General features: G+C 40.9%; 1 protein-coding gene across 3 annotated transcripts in view; it reads right to left on the bottom strand.

The window, feature by feature from the left end:
- Positions 1-15,942, bottom strand: part of KIAA0319 (KIAA0319 ortholog) — a 58,932-nt gene that overhangs the window by 28,249 nt on the left and 14,741 nt on the right. For all 3 annotated transcript variants that reach the window (XM_014275848.3, XM_026790228.2, XM_005481781.4), the window contains exons 3-4: positions 9,464-10,233; positions 1,973-2,156 (exon numbers count right to left, since the gene is read on the bottom strand). In XM_014275848.3, coding sequence (XP_014131323.1) covers positions 1,973-2,156; positions 9,464-10,233 — 954 coding nt within the window. The remainder of the gene's footprint in view (positions 1-1,972; positions 2,157-9,463; positions 10,234-15,942) is intronic.

Here is a 15,942-nt window from a genome sequence, read left to right as displayed (position 1 = left end):
TTTAAACATGACTGTGATTCCTTCATCTTTTACCAAGCAAAAGTTGCTTTTTTTTCTTGAGCTATGATGCCTCATTTTCCCTGCTTCTTTTTCAGAGAAAAGCATTCTCATTCTTCCTTTATATCAGAGGTAACAATGTTCTGCATAAAGAGTTATGTATTTTTCTCAGTAATTGGAAGTGCAGGAAGACAAAAACATCATAGTAGAACTTTATTATCACACTTTCCTTGACCAAGAAATACTATTCCTATGTTCATGTGGCACTTGCAAGGAAGGTTCCAATGTCCACCTTGTGTTCCTTTTAAAAAATCCACTTGCATAACAGGGCAAATGGTTATTTCTTATCTGAACTGCCCATTCAATCTACTTGCTATCCTGTCCTTGTCTATGAAAACTTTTCCCTTTCAAAAAATGCCAAAGTACACCAAGCCAGCCCCCAGAAGAAATATTCCCAAGCACAACTTAGTCCTGTATTTCAAATGTTTCAAATATCTTCCTTTTAATATTGGGAAACCACTGAACAAAAGTTCTCCCAAGGCAGCATTCACTAGTTTTTAAATGTCCAACTCACAAACTCAGAAGAGATGCCAAAGAAGCTACTCAGCAGTGGCAGCTGATGGGTCTAAAAATGATGAAATGAAGACCCTGACAACACAATTTCTGTCACTGCTACCTAAATTCACCCAAGGCTTCACAATTGATCATGGAAGTTGCCCTAGACACCTGTGGAGCAAAGGCTTGCACTTGGACCTTCACATGAGATGATAATAAAATGGCTGGAAGAGGGTGATGGCCAAATGAGAGAGGAGGGACTGACATTGAGACTTTATGGACAGTCAGGCTGAGAACACACAAACTTCAGGCAATCCTTGTATAAAGCAGTACCTACTGTGAGATTCATCACCACCTTCCCTTCAGTTTCTTCTTCCAAACTCCTTTTTGGGCCTTCCTCAACCTCCTCCTTACAGGAGGAGGAGGAAGAGTTGCCTAGCCAAATGTCAGTGGTAATGATGATCCACTGTCTTGGACAGGAATCTCTTGTAGCTTATCTCTTCCTCTTACCTGCTACTGCTATCCTGGCTAGCAGGTTGCATTTTGGTAGAGGGTGTCAAGAATGTTCCAAACCAAACTTCCTCTACCAGGAAGCAAAGGGCTTAGCTCTCCACGTCCCTCAGTACATTAGGAGTGCAGAAAAACACACATCTGTGCTTCTCTGCTTCTTGTGGTCCTTCTAACCCTTTGTCAGTGTGCACAGGAGGCAGGAAACTCAGCAGGAGAAAGGAGATACATGAACATACACACAGAATTTAACACAACTACAGAGGACAGGTAGTTAGAAGTCCTTTTCAAAATAAAACCAACTGTTCTGCAGCTTTAAGTGTGATAAGCTTCCTCACAGTTTTGAAATTAGAGCAAAATTTTGTTTTCCCAGGATTTGGAGGCCATGTTCTCCACTGTTAAGGACTGAGCTTCCTCAGGTTCCATCTGTGTTGCTGCATGGTGTCTGGCAACTACGGATAGGCTTCTACTGCAGAGTTTCTGAGAGGGAGCAGTGCTCTGAAGGGACACACCAAAAACAACAATATGGCTTCAAGAGACTATTCTGAAATCCCAGAAAGCTTCAGGTATTGCTTACAAAGTAAAAAAAAAAAAAAAAAACCCAAACCCAAAACCTAAAACATTTGAAACAGGTCTTTAATCTTGGCTTTTTACTTTGCTGTATTTCCTTGAGTTGTCATTTCTCACAATGGTGGACTTGGTCAGGGTTTTGCCTCAGAATTAAGTGACTACAGGGTCTAAAGTCTGCAGCGTTACTGTAGGTCTACAGGTTTAAAGTGGGATTATGTAACATTTGGGTAAAGTATGAGCTCTTACTAACAACAGGTTGGAAGCCTGACAGTAGAAAAGTCATGTCCACCCTCTGTCCAACCTGCAGGTACCCCTCAGATCATCAGCTCTGTTGAAACATTACCTGCTTGAGCAGCAGTAGCAGTTGGTGTGAACAGCTGCATGGGCTCGGATGGTGCAGCATTAGTGGGAAGTAGCATGATCTCACCTTCAGTGGCATTCTCTGGGGCTACTGTGGGAGTCTGGATTTTCTCTGACATGCCTAGGGAGAAATCTGGTTTATCTGAAGAAGAGGAAGGTGTAGCAGCCTGAAAAAAGGAATTATAGGGAAAGAGTTGTTGTGAGACATTTTTCACATTTCTAGATTTAGAGGTATGCTGTTTTTTAAATAGCATGTAGGATGACCCTAGTGATTTATGTTACTAGGAGATTTTATTCACATACAGAATACCCATAGAACAAGGACCAGGTTTTTTTCCAACCAGGAACAATTGTTAATTTTCCAAGTTTCAGATGTAGAACAGTCATGTGGTACCTGGAATACAACTAATGCTACCAGTTACCAAAATATTTAAAAAATCAGAACAACAGGTCTAAATACAGTCATAAACCTTTAAAAGACAATGTCAGAAAGTCTATGTGGTATTATTGTCTTTGTGCCATACACGGACATAACAGAGTGTTTGCTTCTCACTACATCTGCTCAGTACCCAAGTTGCTTGTGCCTTTTTATCTCCTCAACAAGAATAAAACACCCTACATGTCTCTACTTCAGGCATCAAGCAGCACTGCCTCATCTTCTTTGTAAATCAGAACTACCTCAAAAGACATGGCAAGTGTGGCATGAATAACTCAGCACTGGGTTAATCTTACCTTACAATGACACATTACCCTCAATGGACCAGCAGGTTTTCCTTAATATTCTTAAGATTTATTTCTGATCTAATGATATGGGAAAAGCATTTTTCCAATTATGGCTACTGCATTTGGCATATGAAGGTACAGCAAAATACTATTATTTGTACACTGTCTATTAACTGAAGAATAGGATTATGAAGGTTGGCAAAGTGTACACTAACATCACAAACAGCTGAGGTGGAAAGGGACACCTGGAGGTATCCCAGTTCAGCCCCTGCCCCCAAAGCAGGGTCAGGTACAGCAGACTGCTCAGGACAAAATTCAGTCAGGTTATGAGCATCTCCAAGGACAGAGAATCCATCTCTCTAGAAAACCTCCAATGTTTGGGTAGCCTCAAAGAAAAAAATACGGTGTTTAGTGTTTAAATAAAATTCCCTGTATTTCATTTTGTGTCCATTGTATCTTACCCTGACACAGAACAGCACTGAGAAGAGCCTGGCTTCATCCTCTTCACACCCATAAGAGTTATTTATACACATCTGTAAAATCCCCTGAACCCTCTCTGCTCAAGGCTGAACAGTCCCAATTCTCTACTCTTTGCATTTCAGGTGCTCTACTTGCACTTTGCAGTTTGCCTCCCTAGGAAATAAGAGCAGCCCTGCCTTCTGGACAAGAGAAAAAGCTCCTTGTGCAGTTGGGAATGTGAAAGCAATGCCAGAAACTGTTCCTTCCCAGCCGACAAGAAAACAGAGCAACGAAGTCATGGGCAACTCCATCTCAACCTTCAACAATGGACACAGAGCACAAATCCCTGTGCAGTGTCAGGGATTACAGCTACCCACTCTTGAGGATGCTGAGGACAACACCAATAGCTGCCCTTTTGGGTGAGTCCATAACACAGACAAGACAAGCACCTTTGAGGTCACACCTCCAGCTCTGCTCCATATGCAGACAGTACTCTCTGAGCAGCTGGACCCCGAGAGCAGGATCATGGGCTGCAGCCCTCCTAAAGTAGTGCCTTCAGGAATCCCACCCTTGACAGCATCATGTACAGGGAGAACCTCAAGCCCATCCTGTTTTGTATCTTGACAAAAGGTCTTTCCTCCAGATAGGTCTCCTTGACATACTCACTCCAACCTTCATCTTTATAAAAGATTTTCTTCCCATACTTTTCTTCCCATACTTGAGCAAACCACAGTGGTTTTTTGCCTTCTGAATTTGAGGGAACTCTTTCCTGAGCTTCTTCTGGCTCCTCTCCTCTCCCTCTCCTCTCCCTCTCCTCTCCTCATTCTTTGCCAATCTAGCAGCTGAAAAGCAGCCATCATGGCTTTTTAGGACAGATGGAGACAAAGTCACCTCAAACGTACCTTTCCAGGGTGCCTCTTCTGCAGTGGCACCAAACATCACTTCAGTCAGCAAGCCTAGGCAAGGCACTGCAGTCAAAAAAGGTGCCCTGTGGCACTGTCACGTCTGAAGCGGTGTCACAGCCAAAAAGACAAACTAAAAATGTTAGCAGACAACTAGGGCAGGGACAATATCAGAAATTAAGCTCTCAGACAGAAACTGTAACTGAGAGACTTGCTGGAACAGATGTGGAGGGCAAGATTAACTTCAATTCCAGCTTGGGAAGTGAAAGTTAAAGGAAAGAAAAGAATTCTCGCTGGGAGTGAGTCCGATAGGCAGTTTGGCTGGTAGGGACTTTGTGGGTTGTTTGCTTTTACCCTTTTTAACAGCCACTATTGCTTGATACAAACACACCAATGGTGAGGGCCCACATCCTCCAGTTCCCTGGGGTTGACTTGAGTGCAAACCTCTTGAGAATTCCAACAGAAAATAAGAACAACCATATACCAAGAAGAACCAACTTCAAAATAGAAAAAAAGGCAAATCTAAGTATCAAAACATCTTCCAGGGGTTTTATACATCCTCTATGGATCAAGTCAATGTATTTTTAACCAAACAGAACTGTGCAGCTTCTGCAGGCATAAAAACTGAAACAAAGCCAAAACGAGAGATGAAAATCTATGATATTCAACTGCATTCTAAGCCTTAAATATGAATTCTGAAGGCAAGCAAATCAGACACTAAAAGGATCACCATCACATAGAGTCTGTCAGCCATGTTAAGGCTTCTTAGGTAGAGCTTTATGTATTTTGACTGCACCATTATCCCTGCAAATACAATAAGCACAAGAATTAAGTCAGGCCTTATCTACTGAGTAAATGTTTGGAACATTGCTGCGTCAACATAGCAGCAGCTAGACTCTGGCTAAGACCTTAAAAACCTTACTTGACTTGACAGATCACCTGGAAATTATCAGGAAATTTTAAAAATAAATTTTAACTAGAAATTTTAAAAAGAAAATTTTTTTGCAGATATATCACTTCAAGGATGGGCAGCACTGCAGATTTCTGATCTGGGCAGGTGGACAGCACATACTCTGTACAGGTTTCTGAACATACTCATGTTATTGAGCTGCCAGAGACTGACAGTCCATAAGATCCCTCTGAACTCTGATGCAAACCCAACAGTCAGGTGACTCATTTAAGTGACAAACCCCATATTCTCTCTCCCAAATCACATACAGAAACTCCCTGCATCTGACTACATTTATGACAAGGATGGTCCAAGGGCACAGACTCCAGAGGTCTGTGTTTGGTTGGTTTCTCAGTTTAAAATCTCTGTGCAGGTCCTTGCTCAAAGAACACAGCACCTGACACTGCATCCTGCTGACTACTGTGAAGGGAGGGAATTGGGGAATTGCATTTTTGCCACCTTGCTCTGTCTGGCTTGTCAAAACAGCTTTGTCTGGAAGCTGCAGAAGGGAGTGCATCAGCACGGATCCAGGAACAGAGATACAGAACTGCTGTGGCAGAACTGAGAGGATGATAGGAAAACATTGCATAATGTGCAATAAAGAGGGCAATTCATTAAACTTAGTAGCAAGAATGATTTTAAGACCTTCATATTTTCATAACCTATACAAAACCACCACAGTTTGAGAGGTTGTTTGGATTATATATCAATGAAAAAACTATCTGGAGACCTCTCGGCATTTTTAATCCAGGGTAAAAATTTAAGATTTCCTTCATAACAAAATTTGGTTTTCAAAAACCAACCTTTTTTCAGAAGGAAACACAAATATGTGCTAAACAATCCATATGAGATTTGATGAAAATATCTGCTTGCTGGAGAAAGAGACACATAAGAAGGAAATCCTATCACCACTATACACCACAGGCAGCTTCTAGGGTCACAAGTAAAGTTCCCAAACCAGAAAAACTTGAAGCCAAGCTGAAAAATTGTGTTGGGCATACCTGGCAGGGCTTAGGTGGCAGAGGATTGGCTGCAGGGGCCACTCTGGTGGTCCCAGTCAGTTTGGCAGTGGATGGAATCATGGCATCATGCACCAACACCACAACCTCTCAAACCTAGTCAAACAAGAGCAATGGCCACTGTGGGCAGGGGACACAGGAGGATGTGGGGGGATGCACAACAGGAAACATCTGGAAGCAAACATAATTGTGCACAGGGCTGGAGACACCCTCATGGAAACATGCACTCCATGCCACCTCCCAAGGAAATGAGGCCCACAGAGAAGCCACATCAGTGCAGATGAAACAAAAAGGAAGGAACAGTAGCAGGAGAGAGAAAGAAATGACAAGTGGCAGAAAGGAGACTGCCATGCACTGACTCCAACCTCCTGTGCCACCTGTTTCCTCATCAAAGCAACTGAGCATAATCTGCAGTGAAAGGAAGGGGAGTGGAGACTAGGAAGGGGACAGGAGATGGGTCTGGACTGAAGCTCATTCTAGGGAAGGTCATCCAAGGGAAAACTATTTGCTAAAACCTCGCACCACCTCCATTTCTCCACACATGTCTAAATTCAAAGGAATTCTCACCTAGGAAACAAAGGTCACTTAGACTTTGGCACTTTCTGAAAGCCTTCTGCTTCCCCACATTCTATCTTTACATGAATAGAGAGCCTTTAGAGCTGTATCTCAATACAAGTCATGAACAGCTTTTGATGTTATCCCATTAACATGCTTTCTACAGCTCTGCTCACAGAGCATGTCCCAGCCACCTTCTAACTACACTTGTCTTACCAGTTCTTCAGCATCATTATCAGCTGTGGCTAAAGATTGACCCAGGTTTGGCATCTCATCCCTTCTGCACAGAAAGCAGCCATCTCATTCTTCAGCCTTTTTATTGGAATTTCAGTGGTGGTGCTAGCATAATGTTAGCATAATATAAAGATCACACAAAAATAACTCTGTGTCCCACTGAGAAGTAGGTTTCTCTCCATTTCACATTACAATAAACTCCCATCTACAGTCAGTGTAAAAAGATAAAGCAAAATCTTTATATTTTGGCTGGGGTTGGAAAATCAAAGCCTACAAAGCAGGCTTGGCCAAATATATTTATCACTGCTGCAGGATGGGAAATCTCAACTTTCATAAAATAGTATTCACATGATCCCTTAGCGACAGGGAACAAACCTGCTCAGCTCTGACACATAGTTTAGGTGAACTTGAAGTTTTATGATTCCTGTAAGTCATAAGACATAAGCCGTTCAGTCAGCAGGAATCCAGACAATTGGCTAAAGATTAGCATCATGCTAATGGCTCTTCCATTAGACAGCAAAATGCAATGGAAACACGTTTCAAGTCTTACTGCATACCTAAAGTGCACAAATACAGTGGAGCACAGAGCTACTGCAGGTTCTTGGTGTGGCTTGATTTCCACCACACTACACAGGCAGCAACTAAAAGATGCTTGCAAGTCTCCCCTTGCAGATGGAAGGAAATATGGGAGATGAGCTTAGTATAGCAGTGGTTGGATGTCCTTTATCTTAGCTCAGCCATTGCCCTGTGCTAGGACTAACTGCACCACTAGTGCATGACAGAATTTCTCTTCAAATTTTATTAGCAGTGACAGTCTACTTTGTTCTCATACTCTTCATATGTACATATATACATATTTTTTGCATACTAAGAAAAAAACAACCAATATCTACTCTTCTCACCTAAACCCCCATGTTAATTATGCTCATTTGGAAGTGCATGGAAGGAACTTTTAAAAACAAGTCTCCTATCATCAACTCTGCTTACAGAAGCAGTACCTAATTTTCAGTTTGCCACAGCATTCATTCTGTTTTCAAGTGTTCTTCCATACACATGAAAATGAGTTCTGATCTCTTCTCACTTGTGCCAATACAGTCCAGACCAACTTAGTCAGTAATAAAAAGGCACAGGCTACCTTGACTCTACAGGAGATGGTCCTCAAAAAGCAGCCTGCTCTCATGGCCCTCATTTAACTCCAGGGCAATCATCTCCCTTGCAATTCTTCCAAACAGATCCCACAACAGACCAAAGACTGCTCTACTGGGTCTACTGCAGCCCATGGTTGTGACCCTGCTTCCTCACTTATTCCTGCCCCTCTTAGAAGCTTCTACCTCATGCCTGCATCCCTAATCAATCCTTTGTTTCCTGCAAGGGTGACGTCCATAGTCTCTCCTTCTCAACTCCCAGAAGCAACTCAAACCAATAACCTTCTTGAAGTTATCAACAACCTTCAGAAACTTTCTGCACAGCTTTTAACCCGCTCTCTTGCCCTCCCAGTAGATATTGGGGTGTCTTAAATCCACCAAGAGGACCAGGGCTGTTAATAGGAGGTTCCTTCCAATTACCTGAAGTCTTTATCTGTTTTTTATGACTTGCTGCTCTCCACACACCAGTCATTCCCTCCCAGAAATGCAGTTGTCACAGATTTCATGCAACTTTCTTATTTGCTTGCATTTTACTTCCCTACAGTAACAATAATAAATTACCATTTTTACAACAAGAGATACTCACTAGTTACAAAATGTTGTGGTATTTAGAGCAAGTCAGCTAAAACTGATCAATTTCCTCTTTCCTCTGGCAAGGGGAGTCAAACCCAGGGAATGCTGAATTTACAGCCGGTTTAAACTTTCCAGCTGAACCCATCCCTGTTATTAAGAAACCAAGGCCCTTTGAGTGTCAACTGATCAAACTAGTTGGCATAAACAGAGAACAGGTGCACCTTATGTAAATAGAGAACAGGTGCACCTTACTTATATTGACTTACATATTGGATTTTAGGTAATTAACTTATTTTTCTAATTATCAGACTCAAGAATTCTGAGAACAGAAACACCTTATCCACTTTATACTGCTGCACATCATAGTCCAAAACTGCTATCATCCCTCCTTAAGTTCCATGCCCCTCTCATGTTTTAAAAGCATTATAAAAATTAACTCAGCACTTATACCTGCAACACCACTGTGCATTAGTAGCATGAAACCATGAAGCAGGCCGAATTTTATTGATGGAGGAGCTTATGTTCCCTGATTCTGGCCTTTGGATACCACAGGGTCTACCAGTACTGCTCTAATAACTTCTTCCAGTGAGTCACGCAGGGTCAGAAGTGAAGAACACTGTAACACTATAACACCAGATCCAGGTTCACCAATTTGTAGACTTCCAAGGAAACCTCACAGTGCCCTAAAGGGAACGTTACTCCTTATCATCTGATGAAAAAAAAAAATCCTTTAGTGATTCATCTGTCTCTTAAGACAATCCTCTTCCCTTCAGTCTCTTCTACAGAGTAACACGACTCTAAGTCATTTGAGAGTTGTAATATTATAAAGCAATAACCTAAGATTTTAAAAGATTTGAAAACTAAAATTATTGCCAAGTAGCTCACCATAGCCTGCTTCCTTAGGGGCAAACATACCTCTTTTTGCAAAGCATCCTCAGGTTGTGAAAGGAGTGGAACTGCTGCTTCCCTTTCAAATGTCTTCCCAGGGAGTGGTGTAATCTCCGGAGGGGATGACCTCTCTGTGGGGTGTTCATTGACGGAAGTCAGTTCAGAGCTGTTTTTATTCAGAAGGCTTTCCACCTTCCCAGCCACCCTTTTCTTTTCAGCAAAATCTTCCTGGTTATCTCCATCATCACCCGTGGAAGTGTTGAAGCCATTTTCACCTGCCACTATCAGGGCCCAGTCAGCATAATCTATATTATCCTTCTGCTCATGTTTGATGCCCACCTGAAAGGGGTCCTGCTCCAACTCTTTATAATCATCAATGTACTCAGGTATCTCCTCAAGGCTGGGATCTTTGCCAAGCAGAGACAGCTTCTTCAGGCTACTCACCTCCTCTGACGGCTCATTCTGGAGTCCCACAGAGTGGACCATGTTTGGGATCACTTGCCCAAGCCCTAGCAGTGAGGCTGGCCTCTGAGAAGGCCTCAGCACAAAGGTAAGGTAGGACTTGACAGTTTCAATTTTTTTAGGCTCACAATTGTCCTTGTGTTGGCAGTTGACGATGTAACAGCGCCGTTCAAACATCCAGGACAAGTCACAACCGGAGAGGTCACAGCACGTTGCGATGCAGTCGGATATGGACAAAGCGTGAGGAACTCGCATGATTTTAGTGGTTTCTAAGTTGGGAGATATTACTGCACCTGAGTATGTGGCTCCTTCTCTGCACTGCTCACAACTGGAACCTGCAACAACACCACCAACATAAGGCACAGCACTACATCCAAGTGATAATAGAGTTTATTGTGACCGTAAATAGCTTTCAAGATAGAGACATGTGGTATCCTTTTTAAAAGAGCTCATTTCCTTTCACTAACATCATCACTACCTTTTTAAGCATGTCCCTCTGCAGTAAAAATTGTACTTCAGAGGATTTTCCAGTGTAGGACCTTGACATATTTTGAATTGTCCTGTGGTACAATTCAAATACATGGAGATGAAAGCAGGTTGCCAACACTTAAAAACAAGAAAAGAGCAGAGAATTAAAAAAAAAAAAAACAACAAAAAAAGCACCAAACCAAACAAAAAAAAACAAAAAAAACCCAAAAAAACAAACCTAAAACCATGCGGTACCTTCATTACTTCTGCAGCATGTTCCTACTGGGATCTTCAGACACATGTTTAGAAACAAAACTCAAATAAGATGCTCTAACGTCATTTTTTCACTTAAGAGAGAAGGGAGCAAAACTCTAAATAGGAGAAAGATTTGCCATCTCATCTGAATGTCAGGAAGAGTTCCTCACCCCAACGTAGTCACTGATCTTAATATAAAACCTGGATCAATTTCTCAAACTTCTGCTGCTTTACCCACAAGTTCATGTGAAAACCCAAGAGCTTGCTCCAGTATGGAGCTCTTTCCTTCATTTCCAGTAACACTGAAATTTTTTAACATGACATCGGAATTATTTTCATAGCACATTACAGACTGAGAGTGAAATGGTCAAAAAAAGCATGAATCAACATATTACATATTCCAGTCAATTTTTAACATCTTTTCTAGGTGTTTTTTCCCCTGCTTATTACTGCTCTTCATAATTCTTCTCCCTAAAATCTGATTAAGTTTCAAGAAAGTTGATTAAAGCCAGAAAATTATTCTCTTTGGTTTTCAACTGGAATTGCTACCTCAGTGAATGAAAACAAACATGCCTTCACTGTAGAGCTAACACAGGAATGGAAGATAAAGCTGACTTTGCTTGCTTTCTACCTCATTATTCACAATAGGAAAAATGAAATCAAGGAGTAGGAATAGGCTGGCAATAGGGGTTAGGTCAGAATATGAGATGCAGAGATTCTCCAGTGCCACATTACAGTTCCATCCACCTCATCTGGGCTGAACTGCAGCACACTCCTTCACAATACGTGGTCTGAATATAGCTATCAAAATATCTGTGCAGAGTCAAACTGCCTGGGAAAAATGTAAAGCTTGCAAAGTAGGTTAGTTCAACGCAAAAAAACCAAACAAACCCAAATCAAACAAAAAAATTTGCACGATATACTGAGGGACAGAGAGGGCAAGATAGTATGATGGTTTTGTAGAGCTGGCTGTGTGGGGTAAGGAAGAACATGAAATGAAACAAATTTTAAAGAAGATTGATGATATGCAAAAATATAGCTGAATAGGAAGCTGACAAAAAGGATAAGAACTTCAAGAACCATTTTTCTGACTGCAGCTGCTCCTTCACACAGAACTAGGATGCTGTCAACTGTTCCACTTTACACTTTCAGTGAAAAAAATCTGCCCAGGGAAACATGCTCTTAAAACAACCTATCCTGTTCTTATATAGCCCAAACATGAAGTATCCTTATCTGTACCCAGAAGACGCTCAAGATTTCTGCATTTTTTTTTCTGTTATACTGCATATAAACATTTTCTCTACATTCCCTTTTACCTCCAAGAACATAAGACGGTGGCAGAGACTCAGAATTGCCATCACAAGTCTTTCATTTAAATTGTCTGCACAACTTAGAACAGGGGAGTCAGAAAAACTCTGGGTTAAAATGAAGTATAGGAGTCAGGCATCCCATTCAACCATTCTGTCTTTTTGCAGCTCAAATGCATTTAGTTAATCCCATAAATCAGTAGACAGATGAGTAACAGGCCTTTAAAAAGGGAAAACAGAAACATGACTCTGTGCAAATGTGAAGTATCAGGTCAGTAACAAATCATTATAATGAATACTTTAGGAACAGCACTATTAATGTGGGCCAAAAACCTCCTTTGATGGCTGTTTTCATCACCCCCCCCCCTTTAACTTATTCCTGAAACAGAACGTGAAGAGTATGTTAAAAAAAAAAAAATCAAACAAAAAACTGAAGGTTTCACTATTTATTTGCTCAGAACAGAATGACCAATAGTTCTTGCTTAAGAGACAGGGTTACACAGCCGGGACATTCCACAGCTCTATCCTGAGGCCAGACTTCAAGTCCTCAATCAACTTCAAATCTCACTGTACCACTTTCAGTTTGACACATCAGTTATCACACTGCAGAGTCAACATCCCTCAAGAGTCACGGTGCTTTTTCAACCACAGAGAGAAACTTATCCAGCATATTTCTAAGATGATATATGAACCTAGATCTCCCCAAGTACGCAACGTAGCCACAAAACTTGATTACCTGCTTTTGCAAATGTGAGAAGGTTTCATCCCAACAAGGAGCAGAAAAAAAATCTCAAAGTAATGGAAGTTTCATCTTGCTTTATCTAGCATTACACCTGAGTTGAATTGTAGCAGTAGGTGTGCAAGAAAGGATGAATTTATCAAGCTCTTTTAGCCTCATACTGGGTGTGTCTACTTCACATTAAAAATATGTATGATCTACTTAGAGTGAACTTGATCTGATCTCTAATTTCATATTCTCTTACATCTCATCTCCAGTTTGCAGTGGACTCAGAGATAGCAAGGTGTCTTATTTACAGAAAATTTACTGAAGGTGTGCAATATGAAAGGTCACTTAGCAACATTTGTATCTGCCACAGTACTACCCACTGTGTGAGATCATAGCACAACTATTTTATTTTAGTAAACTGATCTCAGGTATTAAACCTCTGTTCTACTCCAACCACTAATGGCAAAACCCAGCATCATGCAATTCTGTTTCAGTAGAACTCATTCAAGTTACTGATAGGAAGACTGATTCCCTTTATTAAAACCCCCTAAAACCCTCTGGAACATGACTCAAAAGCCTAAAACTTCTGCAAGCAAAGTGTTTCCCTTCCTCTTAGCTGCAATCTGTTACATCTACAGCAGGACAACACTGACATATCCAGAGACCTAGTCAGGCAAGATGGTTACCATTAAAAAAAACCCAACCTGTATCCCTTACCAAAATCCTAACAGACTCACAGTGTGGAATACAGTTTCATTTTAAAGAGATTCACTCCTTTAATGAGGGAACATCCACACCTTTCTTTGAGCTTCACACTTCTGCTCCTTCACGTCTTGGAGCATGAGTCCACTGATGTCAGGAGCCCATCAGGAACACAGCTCTGTGTCTGATATATAATTGTCCCCCTGCTGCAGTTGGCTGGAGACCATTCCTCAAGTGGACATGGAAACCTAAGAGTCTCTCTCCCCCGTGCTCACACAGCCATGAGCACTTGAAAGATTTGCCAGCAAGTATTCTTTTCTTTAGTCGGTCAGTAGAAAATTGACCGTGTACCAACACTTAGGTGATCACAGCTCATCACCCCAGCAGAAATATCCACTCTGTTTGCTTTCCCTAGCAGCAAACACTGCAAGAAGAAGCAGAAGGAACTGGCAAGAGGAAATGTACAGTAATAGAGAAAAGCTCAGATTCAGATGTTGCACCAAGAATTGTCACATTTGACCAGAATCCCATTACCTTTTTGCTGGCAGCACAACATTGAGAGCCCATATAGCACATTATTCTCACTGCCTAAAAGCCTCTCAACTATCTGAGCATGGAGGATCCTATATCAGTTTGTTACAGGAAGAGTAGGATTGTCCCTTTTTTCTTGCCATATGCTCCGTCTACTCTCTTTTAGCAGCAAACTAGTTCTATTCTGGTTTTAGGCTTAGTGATCTTTTTTTAAATCTATTCAAGTAACTTTTACCTCACTTGGTGAATTTTGAGATGAAATACACCACATCAGTAAAAAATAAGTTTTGTTTTTTCCTACTACCATTATAACACACTGAAACAATTTTGATAAGTTTCTTGAAGCAAAATTAAAGTAAGTTTTTCATTTTAGTTACAGTCATCTAAGAGGAGAAATTAAAATTCCTATTTTCAAGCTAGAGATAATTTCCACAGCAGAGCTATAAACCCCTGCAAAGCACACTTCATATCATAAATGATGAAAAAGGCTTATACTCAATCAGCTTTGGTAATGCTCTACAGAGGGTACTGTCCTTGAAACCAAAAAATTAGTAGTAGAACTGACATCTGAACATTTCAACATCTGAACTGTCACTGCGTTGGTTCTTCTAGCAGCAGCTAACATCTCTGCACACCATGAAAGCATTCTCATTCTTTTACTTCAGGCTGCCCTGAGGTTGTCTCTCAGGTCTTTAAACAAAAATACATATGCAATAACAAAGGCTATCAACAGTAAACATCTGCAAATAATGATCTGCAAAGCCTTTATAGGCTTTACGGCAGTCTTCATACTTCTTTTGTCCAGAATCTGTCAAGGCATCATAATTAGTTCAGTGGGTCTGATCATCCTTTCCAAGTATTGTTTTCATTCCATCAATTGTTACTGTCCCTGTTTGTCGCTGATAAACCAACTAAGTGCTATTTAAAAAGAAGAAAAAAAAAAGAGAATAAGAAAAAAGAAGAGTAGATGCACAGCCGCAACTACTGCATCCCTCCACAAGGAACTACCAGACTACTTCCAATGGAGGCATGGACAATGTGAACTAACCTGGCATATGGCATAACTCACTATGATCTCAGAGATCATAATCAAGTACCACACCATCCTGTATCTCTGGAAAGACCTGTGTGAACCAGGACACTAGAACATCTAGGCATGGTAGTAAAAGTAACAAAGAATGCACCATGACCCCAGGGCAGTGGTTCCACTGTCATTTCAAAGGCACACCCACATCATAAATTGTTCCTTGACACTCCTGGCCTGGGCTTTACATGTTAGACATGTAGGAAGAAAAGGGTATTAATATTTTTCAAAGTCCAAGACCAGTAGTACTGAAACGTGTTGAAAATTGAGGGCTTGTAATGTATTTAGAAACACCTTCTGCTAGAGTAAAGAAAAGGACATTAGTGAAGGCTATCAAGGAATATGGGCGGTCATATAATCTACATCTGGGCTACATGGATTTGAAAACAGGAGACCAGATAACACAAGACCTATGACTGCAATTACCTGGCAATTGCTGTTTATATTTTTGTTGGAGTGGCTAATCTCAAAACAAAGCACACAACACACACACAATATGACAAAACCAAGAGTCAGCCATGAGAATGCTATTAATAATATTTGCAGAAATGCATTTTAACAGCACTATTTGCAAAGTCTGCTTCAAATGCCAAATTAAATATGCCTGCTCAAGATGAGAGCTAGACTTAATTGCTTCCAAGATACTGGACTCTCAGTTGCAAAGTAAACTCACTTTTCTGTGCTGGAAAACAATGTCTCCTCTTTCTCATAGAGAAAAAAGAAATTGATACATTAGCAAAAAACCATTAGTTAATGGCCAGAAGAATTGAAATGTATTTCAATATATGCTGCTTTCATCAATGAATGGATTCAAAAAACTGAAACAAGATTATAAGCACACTAAGGAATATGTATATGGATAAATTAGGAACTGCATCCAGAGATTTTGGAAATCAATCACCCAAAATGCATGAGATGTTGAGTGACAGAGGCATGGTACCCACTCATACCCATTGCTACACTCAGCTCA

This window comes from Zonotrichia albicollis, chromosome 1, assembly GCF_047830755.1.
Source record: "Zonotrichia albicollis isolate bZonAlb1 chromosome 1, bZonAlb1.hap1, whole genome shotgun sequence".
In the NCBI taxonomy this organism is placed as follows: domain Eukaryota; kingdom Metazoa; phylum Chordata; class Aves; order Passeriformes; family Passerellidae; genus Zonotrichia; species Zonotrichia albicollis.
Note: the sequence above shows the minus strand (reverse complement) of the source record. Positions and strands in the feature narration are given on the sequence as shown.